This window comes from Dendronephthya gigantea, unplaced genomic scaffold, assembly GCF_004324835.1.
Source record: "Dendronephthya gigantea isolate DGI-Jeju-01 unplaced genomic scaffold, DenGig_1.0 000111F, whole genome shotgun sequence".
In the NCBI taxonomy this organism is placed as follows: Eukaryota; Metazoa; Cnidaria; class Anthozoa; order Malacalcyonacea; family Nephtheidae; genus Dendronephthya; species Dendronephthya gigantea.
The window spans coordinates 140,089-158,483 of NW_021163121.1; the positions used below are offsets into that span (position 1 = coordinate 140,089).

The 18,395-nt window shown below is 36.7% G+C and overlaps 2 protein-coding genes across 3 annotated transcripts; one reads left to right on the forward strand and one right to left on the reverse strand.

The window, feature by feature from the left end:
* The first annotated feature begins 1,846 nt into the window (after nt 1-1,846).
* Nucleotides 1,847-6,663, forward strand: LOC114535150 (protein pitchfork-like). Its single transcript, XM_028556533.1, has 9 exons — nt 1,847-1,970; nt 2,390-2,526; nt 2,899-2,997; nt 4,563-4,679; nt 5,279-5,301; nt 5,673-5,799; nt 6,013-6,125; nt 6,249-6,324; nt 6,539-6,663. Exons 1-9 carry the CDS (start codon nt 1,952-1,954, stop codon nt 6,602-6,604), a joined length of 777 nt encoding a protein of 258 aa, XP_028412334.1. The 5' UTR covers nt 1,847-1,951; the 3' UTR covers nt 6,605-6,663.
* Nucleotides 6,664-6,923: 260 nt separating this feature from the next.
* On the reverse strand, nt 6,924-17,922 carry LOC114535149 (solute carrier family 13 member 5-like). 2 transcript variants are annotated; one of them, XM_028556529.1, is made up of 12 exons: nt 17,699-17,921; nt 14,294-14,559; nt 13,630-13,885; nt 13,081-13,211; nt 12,786-12,905; nt 12,144-12,263; nt 11,536-11,640; nt 9,715-9,830; nt 9,428-9,534; nt 8,765-8,926; nt 8,111-8,248; nt 6,924-7,108 (listed from the first exon to the last, which is right to left on the reverse strand). In XM_028556529.1, the coding sequence occupies exons 1-12, from the start codon at nt 17,801-17,803 to the stop codon at nt 6,962-6,964; spliced, it is 1,773 nt and encodes a 590-aa protein (XP_028412330.1). In that variant the 5' UTR covers nt 17,804-17,921; the 3' UTR covers nt 6,924-6,961. The 2 variants fall into 2 exon arrangements, with proteins under 2 accessions (XP_028412330.1, XP_028412333.1); XM_028556532.1 differs by lacking the exon at nt 8,765-8,926 and having other exon boundaries at nt 17,699-17,922.
* Between the last annotated feature and the right edge of the window lie 473 nt (nt 17,923-18,395).

Below are 18,395 nucleotides of genomic sequence, written 5' to 3' on the forward strand. Positions count from 1 at the left end.
AGTGCTAAGCCTTGTTGTAGCTGCTGTTGGTGACAAGGATTCCTCTGCAGGCTGAGGGTTGTTCTTCGAAAATTATGATGGGAAAAGTGAGTACATTTTTACAATCATAGCCAAAGCAGAAATAAACAAGTTAAACATGCTAACCTTGTCGGGAACGTCAACAGAGTCCACTCGGATTTGTTTCAAGAGCTGTAGATATTCTTTCACTTCTCTTGTTATGTAAATCAAATTTGGCTTGGTTTTCTAAATTTTATAGATAGATAGTTTTCACACATTAACTGACAGTTCTCTTCTACTGATGAGTAAAATCATCTGGCATTAGACATAGTAAAATACAAAAGTAGGTCACATCTGTGTGTATAGAAAGCTAATGGGTTAACATATAAGAGACACTGACAGATCTCATTAATTGACAGAACTCTTCCACTGATGAGTAAAATCATCTGACATTAGACAGAGTAAAATACTAAAGTAGGTCACATCTAGGTGCATTGCAAGCTAATTAATGGGTTAAAAAGAGACACTGACAGATAGTTTTGTTAACTCATTAACTGACAATACTCTTCCACTGATGAGTAAAATCATTTGACATTAGACAGAATAAAAAACTAAAGTAGGCCACATCTGAGTGCATTGGAAGCTAATGGGTTGACAAGAGACACTGACAGATAGTTTTGTTAACTCATTAACTGACAATAATCTTCCACTGATGAATAAAATCATCTGGCATTAGACAGAATAAAAAACTAAAGTAGGCCACATCTGGGTGCATTGCAAGCTAATGGGTTAACAAGAGACACTGACAGATAGTTTTTTTAACTCATTAACTGACAGTACCTACTCTTCCACTAATGCACATGTAAAATCATTGAACATGATAAAAGGTTTATTCATTATACAATGACAAAATGGGGCATCAGGGCATATTTAACTTTTAATGAAGTCTAACAATCCTTACCTTGTTTTGCACTATCAAGCAGGTCTTTTGTTGTTTCATGTCTTGGTGCCAGCGAAGGTTGGCCATCCAAAACTTTATCAATCTGCCTTGCATCTGCACAGGGCCACGCAGACTTTGTCTCAGTGCTGACCTCGCTCCACCCATCAATGCTGGATAGTGAAATGAAAATCAAATATTAGTTAAAAACTAAATAGATTAAATTCACATAGTCCACTGTCTTATTTATTTATATAAGAACATATTTTGTCAGGATAGCTGCTTCAGTTATTCAATTGCTATCAATGCAGGTCCTGATATCAATTCACTAAGGCAAAAGAGCTGAAATAAAACGTTAAACATAGTGACTTAGTACAGCAATATGTAACAAAGTATTGTCCAGACTTCATGTGTGTTATAAGCCTAATATTTGAACAAATTGAATAAAGATTTAGTCTCATTTTAATAGACAAGTTATAAATTAGACCATCAGCTACTACAATTAAGGCGACCAGTCGAAAATATGCTGGTAACTTTTTAGATTCGTGTAAGCCTTGCATTTAGGAATTGTTTAGCACGATTCATGCATCAATCTTGCATATTTATTTTATTCTCGATCACAAAGTCCGCTTAAAATGAATATTTAGGATATATTCCAGATAGTTGAGTGTAATATTTACCTTAATCTTTGTAAAGAGATGATCTCTACTTGCAAAGGTCCTTTCTGCAATGTTTGAAAATCGAAAAAGTTCACCGACTTTGCTTTTAAATCTCTGGAAGATTCGCTCATATTGCTTACACGCGAAATCCACGAAACCCGCGGGAATATCTTCGGGCGTTCGCAAATCGACTTCGTAACTCGCCGTACCTTCGTTGTTATAGCAACAAAACGTCAACAAAAACAATCGCGGTTGTCACAATTTATACATAAAGAAGAAAGTTATAATGTAAAATTATTAAAAATGAACTGTTGGTTTTTGCCGTGAAGTATGATTTTGTCGTGAGTTACTGTGAGCAATGACCCGTGCTGTGGAAGGTAGGAACAATCTCTAATAAGACTAATATAAAGTAATGCTATGGTTGAAACAATATATCGGTCTTGAACTTTCTACGAAACCAGAACATTTTGGAACTGAATCAACTGATAGAGCTATCGAGTATAAATAAAGTTAGTTTAGTTTAGATTTCCTCCTGTAGTAACACTGGATCAATAAGAGATGATCCTTACTGGACCTCTAGGAAGAACAGTTTAGAATTGATGGAGCTATCCAGTATAAATAAAGTTAGTTTAATTTAGGTTTCCTCCTGTAGTAACACTGGATCAATAAGAGATGATCCTTACTTGATCTCTAGGAAGAACAGTTTAGAACTGATAGAGCTATCCAGTAGAATCCTGACATTCTAATAGTTGTTGTATAATGTTGACTTTTATCAATACTCTTAATTTCTTTAAAGGAAAATCCTCAATAGCATTTGGCACAACGCTAGATCGTGAGCTTCTACCACTAAAAGTCCCACCAACAAGATTTGGTAATCAGCTGCGAATACCCAGGACACCGAACCTTGGACCAGGTCGTTACAACAATGATGAGGTAAGTATTATAAATCAGACTTTGCATAAAGCTCGTTAGGACTTCATTAATAAAACAGTTTGGTACCACCATAGATATCCCTATTTTCATATGCATCCAAGTCTTCAGTGAATGAAAGACAATTCACATATATGCTCATGAGAAACTAATGTCCACACATTTGTGAATTTTGCAGAATATATTATATATATATATTTGTAGGATTTATAATTAATCCAGTACTCTGAGTAATTGTGGATGGGGCAATTATGCCTCACTTCCTATACCCCAGGGCCCACACCCCATAGGTGTGACCATGAACTGATCATCAACTATACAGGTCTATAGTACATCTCACATATTACCATTTCTTTTTGCAATGTTGCTTCATAGGTTAGCACCTTAACATATGAATTAGAACACCGTCCGGGATGTAAGAAAGGCTATTCACTTGGTGCAAGGACAGCCGAAAGATTTCAGAAACCATTACATGTAAGTAAATAGATTTCATATGCCCCAAAACCAATATTTTAACGACTGGCATTGACTGAAGGCAATTATTTTTGAAATTTCACATGACAAAGGCTGAAATTTCATCTATAATAATCGATAAATGCTTGTAAATAGAAGCAATTATGGTTCTTTAAACATTTTTAATGCAGAATATGCAATTTTGAGAGCACAAATTTAACAGAAGTGCGATCTAACTGCCCAGATTAAAATTTGTACACTGAAAAGTCAAGTTAACCTCGATTATCTAATGCCTTCCCGCATCAGAACCATTACTTTGACACCAGAGTTCATAGAAACTCTACTATTTTTGTTTTAAAGGCCAGCTTACACAAATAACTTAACCATGCAATAACCACCGGCCGGTAACCATGCTTTAGGGGCAAGCAATAATCTCAAAAATCTTTATTAATACATGCTTGTTTGAACTAGAAAAAATTCAATCAGAGCGAACGAAACTTGCAGTATATAAATAAATGACTCGTGGTAATAATAATTATAAATACATCGTGCTAAAAATTTCGCGTTTGCCCAAAAAATACAAGTTCTAAAACACTGAAAATACGCGCATAGCTTTGACGGAACTTTGACCGGCAAAACTGAACAAAAATTAAGGAGATTTAAGGGGGAAAAGCGGGCAAAACCAATCCTCATTTAAGGCAGCGATCAGCAATAGTTATTTTGAAGACTGTTTATATGACTATGGACTAGCATTGTCAAATTCAATATCGGCAAATATAGAGGCATTTATAGAAATATCTTTACTTGAAATTACCTGTAATTGCATTCTACAGCCTCCTATGATATTCTTCTATAGTTTCGTCAAAATCTTGTTCCGGTAGATTCGAATTTTAAGACAACTATTTCGACAAGTTATATTCCAAATTTCCAACCATCACTTCTTGTGATTCTCGAATTCGCCTCGAGGCTCCATCACCACATCAGCATAACCTCGCTCTCTTATTGGTTGCTTTGGGAACAAAATCCATCCTGATTTGCTCAAATTTGTAGTCGATTTCCCGCAAAAGAAAGCTTCGTTGTTTTAATGTTTTTGACCAACACGCACAATGAAAGCATTTCGCCGAATGCTAAGCTTTGAAAGATTTTCAAAAAAAAACAGTTCAGAAAGTATTGATATAATTTTGAACCGTTTGAATATACAAACGCTACCATTTCACATTTGTATTCATTGAAATAATACACAATTATATGGCAAAATCTTGCATGATTTTAATAAGATCTTGACGGCAAGATCTTATGACAAGATCTTGCAGGGATCTTATGACAAATCATTCTATTTTCATAGCCGTAGATAAAGGCTTTATTGTGGCTTGCATATATTTCAATTGTCGTATCCTCGAGTGATTTCTTTTGAAAGCGATTGTTTTCACAGCATGTAAACACGAATGTATGAAAGTTAAAGCATTTATATAACAATGATGATATTTTGGAAACTTTTCTCCCGAATTTTAAAGCGAAAAGAAATGTTTCTTTGTTATTACAATGTCCATTTTCCGTTGTGTAATATTGGCATATTTTATTTGTAGCTTGATACACCAGGACCTCAAACCCATCAAGAAATCAACGGCAAACCACGAGAATTTAAACACGCCTTTCGGCCATTCCAAACAGGCGCTTCACGGCTTCCACCAGTTAGCGCAAATGTAAGTATGAAAAGGATATTATACGAGGCCAGTTAGCCGAGATTAAAACAACTTAATATCTCGTGAAATATACATTATTTCTGTTTCAAATTTATGTCAAAGCTACAGCTCTTACAAATAAACATAATCACAAAATTTCGACTAGTTTCAAAAAGAACAAAAGTGATACATTCGATTAAATACTGCGAGAAGTATATTGTTAATTATGACTTCTAAGCGCTGATTGGCTAATGTATGAAACCACGAGATCACGTGGTATATTCAACAGGGAAACCTCTTTACTATACTGGGGCCGATTGTTCAAAAGGCGTTTAGCTTAACGGTGGATAGGTTGAAAATCGGAAACAAATTCAATTCAACTCATGTATTTATTGAACAAATACATATTTAATACTTAATAAATTATGTGGGTTCAGTCATTTAAAAGAACTACGAGAGTATTTTTAAACGTCGGCTTATCCACCGTTTAAGCTAAACGCCTTTCGAACAAACTACGTAAGGGACTTTCCTACATTCCCCAAAGGACCAAAACAAGCCCTTGAGGCATTTTAATTTTTTTCAATTATTGAGTTATACTTTTTCTTTTTTTCTCAATTTAGTCACGGGAACCTGTTTTGCCAGGGTAAGTTTTTTGGTTGAAAAATGTCTCAGCGATAAACCAAATTAAACTGTTAATTGATGGTTGGTTAAATATATTTAATTAATTAATAAAAGGAATAATACACACTTTAAATTCAAGCCAGGAACAGTTGATGGAAAAATGAGTCAAACTTTCCCATCACTCGTTTTTCCATTAACTTTTCCTGGCTTGAATTTGAAGTGTGTATAATTCCACTCGAAATTAAGATTTAAGACCCTTTAAACTCTAGAATTTACCTACATCGGGTGAAGTGCCAAAAATCATAATTAATTAACAAATGCCCTATAGTGTGTCGATATGACAAGGAAATTTACGATTCCTTAAAAGGGAAAAAATTTGTAAATTCCATTCAGACCTGGCACGTACGAACACAAAGTGCCTCGAAACAGAAAAGTGAAATATCTTGGGTCGTTCGGAGGACCTCAGACCTTGGTGACGTCAATACGAATGAAATGTACTGGAAATGGGGAGAAAGATAAGGTAGAGGCATGGGAAATATAGTTTTTGAATTGTATATCCAGTTTAGTATTTGGTTTCCTCATGTAGTAACACTAGATCAATACGAGATGATCCTTACTGGATCTCTAGGAAGAACAGTTTAGAACTGAAAGATAGTCATAGAATAAACAGAGGAATATAGTTGATAATTAAAGATCAAACCCAAAAATTACAGAATCTTATTTTTCTATCTAGTGTTGTTCTTGCAACGAAGAACCGAAAGGCGATTACTACGAATACAAAAATAAAGCTTTATGTCGACCTTGCTACGATAAAAACGCGATCACAGAATCTAAATTTAGCAAAAGGTATTGCCTAAGATATATTGTTGAAGAGTCCTATACTGAGCAATGAGATTTATCATTTGCGCGATTACAATAGCTTTATCGTATAGAAATTGATTATATTCCAACTTTATTTATGATTTTCAGTGTCCTAAGTCATTTCACCAAAGTTCGTGATTGCAGTAGTATTCATAACCACGAAGGAACAAATGCGAAACTTCGAGTAAGTCTATCTTAACGTAAGTCACATTTGGGTGCATTGCAAGTTAATGGGTTAACAAGAGACACTGACAGATAGCCTTGTTAACTTATTAACTGACAGTGCTCTTCCACTGATAAGTAAAATTCGCTGGCATTAGACAGAGTAAAACATTAAAGATTGTTTGCGCATATCGGCGCAAATTCACATCTAAAGTCTCAATTCTTCTATTTTCTAGTTAATGACGGAAAAAGACCTCAAAAAACTTCGCAATAAAGAAGCATATTTCAGCTTGTATTTTTGAGATAATATTTGAGATAATATTATCAACAACCATGTGTACAATACACGATAATATTTATGACAACATGAAGTTTATCTTAAGGCTAATGATCTATATGAACAGACAATGACAATAGCATGCAATAGTAATACTGCCATTTTGTATACAAATATTAGCGATACATTCGCAATGAATAGGGAAACGATGATTAATTTCAGATGGTGGACGGTTTTCTAGTTGCAAAAAGTATGCATTTCTACATTGCGATTGGAATAAAACAATGGACAAATTTGATACGACTAAAGACCTACGTGACAATAAATTAAAAATAATCCACCTTCTCCACGCTCTTACCGTACTCTGTGTGTGATTTTCCATTTAAACCCAACATTTTGTTGAATTGTTGTCAACAGCTTCGGCCCATGCTGGAAACTCTGAGAGGTCAAACCAAGCGGCTCCAACGCTGTGTGTCCAAGCCAGCATTACTGTTATGGCAATGATATTCATTGCAAGACCAGTTTTGGCCTTTGGGAAACACAAAATATTATTGTAAACTGGTGTTGTGTGCTATTAATCTTATAGCAAACTAATCGCCATATCTGTTTACATTCTTTAGCAAACCCAATCAGAATGCTTACATTTTTAATACTTCATGTAAAATGGTAAAAAATATACCTTTTTACCGGAAGTAGTCTAAATTTATGCATTCTGATCGGGTTACTCAAAATTTAAACAAACTTGCTGGTTGGTCTAAAACGAAATTACCCCCTTCCAGGGCCGTAACTAGAACGATAATTGGGGGGGTGTTTATTCACATATTCAGTTCTGCCCGACAGATTTCCACTGTGAGCTATTGCACTTACAACAGAAATCCGTCGGGCAGAACTGATTATATGAATAAACACCCCCCCTGCAATTATCGTTCTAGTTACGGCCCTGCCCCCTTCTTCCTTAGAAAGATATCAAAACGCGTAGTAGCCAATAATCTACCGCGGTTTGTGTCTGAACTACCTCAAAAAGATATCTCAAACGTGGTGGTCCAGTGTAGGTAGTATTCTACAATAAGCTGTCGTGGTTTGTGTCTTAACTACCTGAGAAAGATGTCTGAAACGTGGTGGTTCACTGTAGGTTGTATTCTACAATAAGCTGTCGTGGTTTGTGTCTGAATTACATGAGAAAGATATATCAAACGTGGTGGTCCAGTGTAGGTAGTATTCTACAATAAGCTGTCGTGCATGGTTTGTGTCTTAACTACCTGAGACAGATGTCTGAAACGCGGTGGTTCAGTGTAGGTAGTATTCTACAATAAGCTGTCGTGGTTTGTGTCTGAACTGCATGGAAAAGATATCTCAAACGTAGCGATCCAATGTAGGTAGTATTCTACAATAACCTGTTGTAATTTGTGCCGGAAGTACCTGAAAAAGATATCTCAAACGTGGTTTCCCACTGTCGTGGTTTGTGTCCTAACTACCTGAGACAGATGTCTGAAACGCGGTTGTTCAGTGAACAATAGTTAACGGCTCTTACCATGTCAAAAACTTTAAGATAGCCAGACGAAAATATGATTGCGTTGGGTGGTGTTGCCACTGGCAACATGTAAGCGAACGAACACGAGAGGGTAGCAGGGACCATCAGGTACCAAGGATGGATCTTGATATTCACTGCCTGATAAAGATAACAAGAACAGACTTTGAAAAAAGGTCGAAGTTACAGCACGAGTTAAGGTCTGTTAACACGATCCAATTTTGTTGGATCCAATTCAGTTCTGACCTATGGAATGGCAAGTGCCCCCCCCCCTCCCTGCCCATGTTCAGTACGCCAATATGGTTAACCAGCGTCGTTATCCATATCAAAGTTTTTGACATCATAACCAAAGCATGGTTATATTGTTTAATGTTTGCATATGAGAACCAAACATGCTTGCAACTTTACATAGGAATAGAATTAGACCATTTAACCAGCGGGTTATCCATGTCAAAATATTTGACATCATAACCAAAGCATAGTTATATTGTCTAATGTTTGTATATGACCACGAAACATACTTGCACGTTTACATAGGACCAGAATTAGGCCATTGAACTTATAAAACGAGACAACAGACTATAAAACGTCCATCAGAAGTCAATTGGATCCAACAAAATTGGATGATGTTAACAGACATTTAGACAGGAAACGTACCACAGAGCCGACAATAGGAAGAAAGATCGAAGCAGTGGCAACGTTAGAGGTGACTTCAGTAAATGCACACAGCACTAGCGATATGATCAAGACGATGTAGAATTGTGGGATTGATTCCAATGACGCCATCTGTTCACCAAGCCACTCCGATAGACAAGATACCTTAGATGAAGTAAAGTGTTAGTGCAGGAGGGAGGAAAGTTATTGCTGTTTCAGAAATCGTCTCTGATTGATACCACAGGCGGAGATCTAAACTAAACCGACTTTATGGATACTGGATAGCTCTATCAGTTCTAAACTGTTCTTCCTAGAGGTCCAGTAAGGATCATGTCTTATTGATCAATTGTTACTACAGGAGGAAACCTACAGTAAACTAAAGTAACTTTATTTATACTGGATAACTTTATCAGTTCTAAACTGTCCTTCCTAGAGGTCCAGTAAGGATCATCTCTTATTGATCCAGTGTTACTACAGGAGGAAACCTAAACTAAACTAACTTTATTTACACTGGATAGCTCTATCAGTTCTAAACTGTTATTCCTAGTGGTTCAATATAAAGGATCATCTCTAATTTGTCCAGTGTTACTACATGAAGAAACGTTAACATTATTTATACTGGATAGCTTCATCGGTTCTAAACTAATAATAAAATCAAAATAGCACCTTTGCTGCTTTGGCCATGGCAAAGCCTGCACCCAGAAGCAATACAATGTTCCATGGAAACTTTTTAGTGACCACTTTCCATTCGAGTAACGTGGGAAATGGTTTATCTGAAGCGATCAATAGAACACTTTTTAAATTTCCAATGAAGGATAAATAATTGATTTCATTAGGGAACATTTTCAGAAATGGAACTGCATGTTCTTTTAATATATTCTCTGACGTTAGGTTTCTCTAAAATTCCAGCAATTCAGGAAACGATATTTCTTACTATACAGGGGAATACAAACCTTTGGTGGAAGCAGTTTCGTCGTCTTCTTCATCATCAAAAAGCTTTGGTCTTTTGGCGGGAAAGTTGAACAGGGAAAAAGCTACCGCCATACTGGCTGTGGCGTCACGCACGTATCTACAAAACATAGAAAGATTTTACATGATAGAATTTACATCAGAGGTTTATCGACTTTCTTTGCTTGAATAAACGAGAGCAAGAGTTGCATGAGAGTTGACAAGCGAGAGTTTACATGAGAGTTTCATCAACTATCATTGCTTGATCAAACGAGAACAAGAGTTGCATGAGAGTTGACAAGCGGGAGTTTACATGAGAGTTTCATCAACTATCATTGCTTGATCAAACGAGAACAAGAGTTGCGTGAGAGTTGACAAGCGAGAGTTTACATGAGAGTTTCATCAACTATCATGACTTGATCAAATGAGAACAAGAGTTGCACGAGAGCTGACAAGCGAGAGTTTACATGAGAGTTTCATCAACTATCATTGCTTCATCACACAAGAACAAGAGTTGCACGAGAGCTGACAAGCGAGAGTTTTATGAAGTATTATTGCTTGACCAAACGAGAACAAGACAGTCAACAAATAGCTCGATATTTTAGGGACTTTTTATTAATCCGTTCAGTATTTTTCCCAATGAGGAACATACGCAACAATTCACCTAATTCAGCTGTTGTTTGGACTGATCAAAATTGTTCGTTATCGTAACCAAGTTAGGTACAGCTTTGAGGTTTGCCCACCTGCCATGAGGCTATTTTGTTGTTGAAAGAGTGATTTATCATTGTGCTATGTAAGTTACACGCACGGACGAAGGTCGGGTTCTCTTTTGCTCTAGCAAACGAATCGATATATTTGTGGAGAAAGAGGCAAATGGCATGAATGAAAGAGGCATATAGATGGAGAAAGAGGCAAAAGCTGACCAAAATATCAATTAAGGATATTTTCAGGCGAGATTTATAGTAATCATGTTGGAATCACAGGTAGGCCTAACAGGTTGGTATGTCAAATTAAAAGTTCAGTAACCTTGCTTCATCAATCGGGGTTCACCACTGATGAGTAAAATCATCTGGCATTAGACAGTAAAATACTAAAGTAGGCCACATCTGGGTGCATTGCAAGCTAATGGGTAAACAAGAGACACTGACTGATAGTTTTGTTAACTGATTAACTGACAGTACTCTTCTGACTGATGAGTAAAATCATCTGACATTAGACATAGCAAAATAATCAAGTAAGCCACATCTGGGTGCATTACAAGTTAATGGGTTAACAAGAGACAATGACAGATAGTTTGGTAACTCATTAAATGACAGTACTCTTCCACTGATGAGTAAAATCATCTGGCATTAGACAGAGTAAAATACTGGCTAGAGTAGGTCACATCTGAGTGCATTGCAAGCTAATGGGTTAACAAGAGACACTAGCAGACAGTTTGGTAACTCATTAACTGACAGTACTCTTCAACTGATGAGTAAAATCATCAGCATGGCATTAGACAAAGTAAAATACTAAAGTAGGCCACATTTGTGTGCATTCCTGGCTAATGGGTTAACAAGAGACACTGAGAGATAGTTTAAAGTTAACTTATTAACTGACAGTACTCTTCCACTGATGAGTAAAATCATCTGGCATTAGACAGAGTAAAATACTAAAATATAGGCCACATCTGGGTGCATTGCGGGCTAATGGTTTAACAAGAGACAGTGACAGATAGTTTTGTTAACTCATTAACTGATAATACTCTTCCACTAATGAGTAAAATCATCTGGCATTAGACAGAGTCGACTTAATAGAAAAAATTTACCAAAAAGCATTTTTCTTACCCATCTTTAAACAATATACTCCATCCAGAAACAAACTTCGGATCTCGTATTGCCCAGAGTAACGCAAGAATGACGAAATGAGCCAAAACACCTTTCTCTGCAAATCTATAGAATATTGAACATTTTTCACACACCACCGTAGAAATTGGTATTAAATGAAGTTTCAAGGCGAAAATCTAATCACTGGTTCGCAGTTGTACATTAATTTCTGTATCGCTATCAAAGAGAAAACCATTGAATAACCATACGAATTCTGCAATCTTTTGACAGCTCATCATATAAATCTGACTGCTGTGAAATGGCCTTTTTGTTTGAGGCTTAAAGTATACACAAGGTTATTAATTCAGACGATTCGTTTTTGCCGTGTGCAAGCTTCAAATCTTTTGTGCAAGACATATTTTGTTGAGTATTTATAAAGCTTTTTTCTCACCAAGTTTGAAGCCTACGTATTGAGAATTGCAGCTGTCTTTAAACTCTATTATAATCATCGATAAACAAATTACAAGATGCTCAAATATTATTTTAACTGGTGAGTTATTCCTAGGGTCGTTTCAGAAGGTAAAGTTTCTTATATCCAGTTTATTCATAGATCAGTGATTAAAACTTACGTCATTGGTCCCAGGGCATCGTACTCGCGCTGAATGACTCTTTTAACGGAAGATTGTTCTTCATTTGAATGATATGACGAACTAGTTCTTGATCGAAACGAGTTAACAATAGTTCTGAAACTTTAAATTTAAAACTTGATCAAAACATAACTTTATCTATGAAGATTTCACTCTTAACTAAAGATTTATACGTTTCAACTCGACAAAACTTGTCCAGCTCAACTATTTTATCGAAAATTTATTGAAATGTCTAGAAAAATTTATTCAAACAGGAAAATATGAGGCGAGGTATGGATTTGCATTCCGAATTATATTGGTAGAATTGGGTTAATCTAGTTATTCTTTGACTTATATAGACCTTTTTATAATGACGTCAAGCGCGGAAAGTCTGATGTTACACGAAGTTTGATTAGCTCGTTATAGTTTTGCGAAGCCAATCAAACTTCGTGTTACATCATGCTTTTCACATTAGTTGGTATAATAAGAAAAGTTTATGAAATTCATTATAGCCGAGGCTTCAGGCTGATTTTCTTCTTTTAATAGATGCGAGCGAGCGAACGGTAATGACATAGAAAATGTCATTAATGACATACCTAATATGTGTATTCATAACTTAAATTCATAACTTTCAGAAAGTCTTACTTAAATCCAAGGAACATCCATTGCAACCAAAGCCAACTGATTAACAGCAAGATAACTGCTTCGGGGAAAGCAAATATGAACCAATCTCCAAAACCAATTCCTCCACTTTCATCAAATAACCTAAAGAAAAAAAATTAAAACGACGTAAGCCCAGTGAACTGAAATAAGACGGGAACGCTAGACCTGCGAAAAATTTGAAGCCAAGATGGCGGAATATGAAGCCGTTTTGGTGAAATATATTTCACCAAATTCTTTAACGTTTGTTAGAGTGAATGGAACAGCTACATTTACATACTCTTCTGTCTGTCCAACAAAGACAAGATTAGTACCAGTCCCCGTAAGCGTTGCTGTTCCACCGACGTTAGCGGCATATGCTATCGACAGCATTGTTGCCTTGCAAAGATCTCTGAAGGCCTGGTCCTCCGGCTAAAACATAATGAAAACAAGATACCTAGCTTATTGATCCAGGGTTACTACAAGAAGAAGCCGAAACTAAACTAACTTTATTTACACTGGATAGCTCTATCAGTTCTAAACTGTTCTTCCTAGACGTCCAGTAAGGAACATCTTTTATTGATCCAGTGTTACTACAGGAGGAAACTTAAACTAAACTAACTTCATTTATGCTGGATAGCTCTACCAGTTCTTAACTGTTCTTCCTTGAGGTCCAGTAAGGATCATCTCTTATTGATCCAGTCTTACTAAAGGAGGAAACCTAAACTAAACTAACTTTATTTATACTGGATGGCTCTATCAGTTCTAAACTGCAGTAAAATACATCTCTTATACAAACTGTAATCGTTTGTCAAAACTGTAAACAAATAAATTTCAAGTTTCAACTTACCGCGCTGGACAATTTAACAGTGCTAATGCTCCTCGTGGTAGAAGGTTTTTCATCCATCACAGCCATCTCAACATGCTCAGAGTTTGCAATAACTTCTCCTTTTCCATCCGTCTCAGACTTAGCAACGTCAATTTTCTTGATTTCCCTGATTTCTCCTAACACAGCCTGGGCAATGGGCACCATCATTGCAGTTGTGGCGGTATTACTGACCCACATCGAAAGGAAAGCAGTCGGACACATAAAACCCAGTAGCAACCTGCAGGGAAGAATCTAGTTCAGTTCAGCTTAGTTTAGGCTTCTTCTTGTAGTAACACTAGATCAATCAGAGATGATCCTTACTGGACCTCTAGGAAGAACAGCTCAGAACTGATAGAGCTATCCAGTATAAATAAAGTTAGTTTAGTTTAGGTTTCCTCCTGTAGTAACACTGGATCAATAAGAAATGATCCTTACTGGACCTTTAGGAAGAAAAGTTTAGAACTGATACAGCTTTCCCGGGTAAATAAAGTTAGTTTAGCTTAGGTTTCCTCCTGTTGTACCACTGGATCAGTAGGAGATTATCATTAATGGACTTCTAAGAAGAACAGTTCAAAACGAATGGGGGTATCCGATATTAACAGGTCAGTTAGTTTAGGTGTCCTTTTGTAGTAACAGTGGATCAAACCTTCTTGGTTGAGTTCCAATTAACAGAAGTATTTTCAAAGCGATTCTCTTGTGCAAGTTCCATTGTTCTACGGCAACGGCTAGCATCATACCCCCCACGAACAGGACGTTGGTGTCGCTGAAATAAGGCGTGCTGATCTCCTTCGCTTTGACTACACCAAGTATGGGGAATAGTAGCAATGGCAACAATGACGTGACAGCCAAGGAACATGATTCAGTTGTCCAGTAGATTGCCATGATCATGATTGCGTAGGCGCAACTTGCCCGCTGAAATGGAAAATGAAAATTTAGAATCGAGTCATACTGGTTCTCTGGGGGGAAGAATTTAGAACTGATAGAGCTATCCAGTATACATAAAGTTAGTTTAGTTGAGGTTTCCTCCTATAGCAACATTGGATCAATAAGAGATCATCCTTACTGGGCGTGTAAGAAGAACAGTTTAGAGCTATTAGAGCTAACTACTATAAACTAGAGCAAGTTCACTTTAGATCGCTTAAAACTATAATTAGCCGGTGTTTGGTATAGTTGTCGTTTGTAATTGTTTTAGGCCTAGTAATAATGCGAACTTTTTAATTATAACTAAGTGTTATACAAGCAATGTAATTTGGAAATTTTAAGTCAAGTCCGTTTGTAAATAGGTCTTTGCTTACATTTTAAAACTGCATGTACTCTTAAAATTTGAAAATTTCTGAAAAATCAGGGTATCAAATGAGCTCATATTGTTATGCGCAAAAGCAATGCGCAGAACAAACTCAAGTATCGTAAACGTTGTTTAATTAACTAAAATAATCTTCGGTTAACAATTTTAATCAAGTGTTTTAGTTTCTTATGTGCTTCTGAACCACTGTTCGTTTTAAAACTTTAGAAAATATGATTTCTATCGCTCCAGAAAATATTTATGAAAAAGATCTTGCCCACAAACGATTAGAAAATATGAATGTAAAGATTTTCTTTAACCCAGGCTTAAGGTAACCGGCTTTGAACAACCGACCACTGGTTTAATGTTTCGCATCAGTTAAAGTCCAATTTGCAGGAATATTATCAAATAATAAACCAGGAAATATAAATAAGGAATGGCTCGCTGGGTTTTAGCCCCATCAATAATTTTTCCGTAATTAGTCTTTAATTTTGAATATTTTTTAGTTCGCCCAAACCCACAAGCAATATTTTTAGCAATTTGTATTTTTTGCTTACAAGCATATGCAGCGTGTCTTATCTTGAATACTGTCGTATCTTTACTTCTTCAACGTATATTTTAATAACCAAACAAATGAGTATTCTAATTTCCAACGATATCTGTCCTAATAAATCCGCCATGTGGTTGTTTCAACCCATGTACAAATGGGTTGAAACAGTACATATTTGGCCAAAATAAAAAAAAGCATAGAAGCAAAAAAGTCTCTACTATTTCCCAATAATTCTTAAATTGGGGAGCATTTGCGGCCTTTTCAGAGGTCTGTATTTAAAAATTTTCCCGGGGGGGGGGCGTACCTCGTTCTCCACCCCCTGGTTAGCTCGCGGGTTTTCGCTCGTCCGAGCCCCAGCAATACAAAAATGCTTCGAGGGTTACGTTAACATTAGACAAACAGTTATATTTTGTTGGCCGACAGGAATGCATTGAGAAACAATACTTCAAAATATAATAGGGGCTTAAGCATATGGGACGGCAACATGACGATGACGTGGTTGGAATACTCCTTTAAACGTTGTTGTATATTATCAACTGTAACAATTTAATGAGATATAAGACACATCATATAAACATTGTGTTTACGTTTAGGGACAATTCTATAGAGCCTAATTCGAGGTAGCGCTCGCTGGGTCCTTAAATGCAGACGTTCTACACAGGACGTAATAAACGACGTTTTGCCGTTGTAAGCAGAACGTAAATCACGTTTAAAACTCTCATAGGTGTCTAATAATTCATTTCTTTTCAATGAAGCAGTCCCTAATATCAGTATGTTGTCACGGTTAAATATACCGTGGATAGATTTTCAGCAATTTCCCACTCAAAGCGTCATTCAAAGATTAATATCTCCGCAACCTATCTCATTACTCACCAAGCGGTAAATCTGGACTATTCAGTTTCTGGAACTCTGACCGACAAATCTCTACAGCTATTGTTCTGCCTCGCTAAACATATAGGCATATGTCAGAAGGTCAACTCAGGCCTGCTCTGCTCTGCTGTGATGCAAAACGTTTTTCGACCCAATATTTGCGATTTACGATAAAAAATACTTGCTTTATACCGCTGACGGTGATATTGCAAGCAGAATACTGCAAACCACATCTAAGCGAAAAAAATATATTCCTCATACAAGGCTGTTTAGCTGTTCGTTTGCCCAAAAAATATTTATATAGATCATATTACATAGGAACGCGTCTCAGTCTTCGAAATGCCACACAATTAACACACCATTTCGACTTTAATGTAATTTAAATGCTCGGAACATGTTTTGATGACGATAACGAAACATTAGCTAAATTTTTCTTGTTTTTAAAATGCTTCGTCTAAGAGATATTTGGCGAGCTCAAATATTGCTATTTAAACAACGACATTCTCCCGTTGTGTCGATCGCTACTAGATCAGTTTATATACACACAACGATTACACATAACATAATTTGGGACTTCCAACCATGCTTTCGAAAATTAATATATTAGTGTTCCATTGGCCGTTTTCACACTAGAGACGCATAATGCGTTTTCAATATTTTTTGACTTGTTATTCTTCTTCAGTATAAAGACGGACAACAGACACATTATCCGTCCAGAAGAACTATCGTTAGTTATGCGTCTCAAAGACGAAAAACTGAACATTAATCGTCTCGACGTACTACGCCTCTGGGGCCGGTTGTATCAAGCTCGTTTAGCTTATAAACGGTGGATAAGTCAAAATTACATAACACTGAATATGTAGTTGTAAACAGTGTCTTTGTATTATGGTTAAAACCATTCAGTTTTGCTTGTTGAATAAAACGATAGATTTGCTTGCTATTTTGAGCTTATCACCGTTTAAGCTAACCCTGTTGTCTGTCTTTGTACTGAAGACGAATAACCGCCAGTCAAAAAATATTGAAGACGCTTAGCCTTAAGCCTGGTTTCACGACCGGGAGCGCTATTTCTCGGCGAAATGCGAAATATTTCGCTTGCTCCCTTTGAATTGTGAGCAATCAAGCAGAATTAATTGATACAAGTGGTCACAATTCAACAGAAACAGGCGAAAGTTTTCGCATTTTACCGAGCAATAGCGCCCGTTGATAAGGCCGTGGTGTCCATAACGCATTATGCGTCTCTAGCGTGAAAACGGCCAATCTAGCAATTAAACCGCGGGTTTCAGGTGTGTTGCGTGTCTGATTGCTGCTAATCTTCTTTGGTTAAAAAAACCTCGTTAATTTCACAATACCTTGTCTTGCAAAGCCAACGGTATAGGGGACAATAGGATGGGCGTTAGCAACAATATGATATATTTCCGCCATTTTTTTAAGGCTTTTAACCATCTCGAAGCCATGTCTCAAAACCTTTCCGTTGCAAAGCGAAGGAACTATGTTGACTGTTGTGATTCTATGATAATCTGCAGCAACGATTGTGCAAACGTAAAGTAATAATATGACACTATATGCAATTTAATACCGCTATTTGTAATCAAACGCGCTGGGAGTCAAATCTTTATCATTGTTTATTATCAATCAATGTTACTTTGACCTCTAGTTAAGGTTACTTTTACCCACACTTAACGTTAGGTTGAGCTATTGTCATGCAACGCAACCATTCACGGGTTATTAGCGAGTTTACCATTCACGACGCACGCAGTTCAACGACGCGCTTGCAAAACAAAGTAACTCCACACGGAGACAATAGGTATGCATATATAATTTGTGGTCCCACGACAGCGTTGTCATTCTTACGACGCGTTCAAATGAGATATTTTCACGGCTTCTCGATGACATCAAAGCAGCGACAACCAGCGAAACTGTTTTAAAGCTGATATGAAATTGCAATATCAGCTAGATATCGAAGGTTCTTAGCACAATTGAAACGTTTGTATGATTATTTCAATGTCCTAAGAAAAATATTCGACTAGCGACGTCGAGCTGACCGCT

Bases quoted from the DNA above. Each gene is read 5' to 3' on its own strand.
- LOC114535150 (XM_028556533.1), top strand. The intron at 2,998-4,562 runs GTAAGTAAATAG...TTTTATTTGTAG, and splicing joins GATTTCAGAAACCATTACAT to CTTGATACACCAGGACCTCA. The intron at 5,800-6,012 runs GTAGAGGCATGG...TTTTCTATCTAG, and splicing joins GAAATGGGGAGAAAGATAAG to TGTTGTTCTTGCAACGAAGA.
- LOC114535149 (XM_028556529.1), bottom strand. From the start codon at position 17,803: ATGGCTTCGAGATGGTTAAAAGCCTTAAAAAAATGGCGGAAATATATC. The intron at 14,560-17,698 runs GTATTGTGAAAT...TTTCCATTTCAG, and splicing joins CGTTGGCTTTGCAAGACAAG to CGGGCAAGTTGCGCCTACGC. The intron at 7,109-8,110 runs GTAAGAGCCGTT...TGTTTCCCAAAG, and splicing joins ATCTTAAAGTTTTTGACATG to GCCAAAACTGGTCTTGCAAT.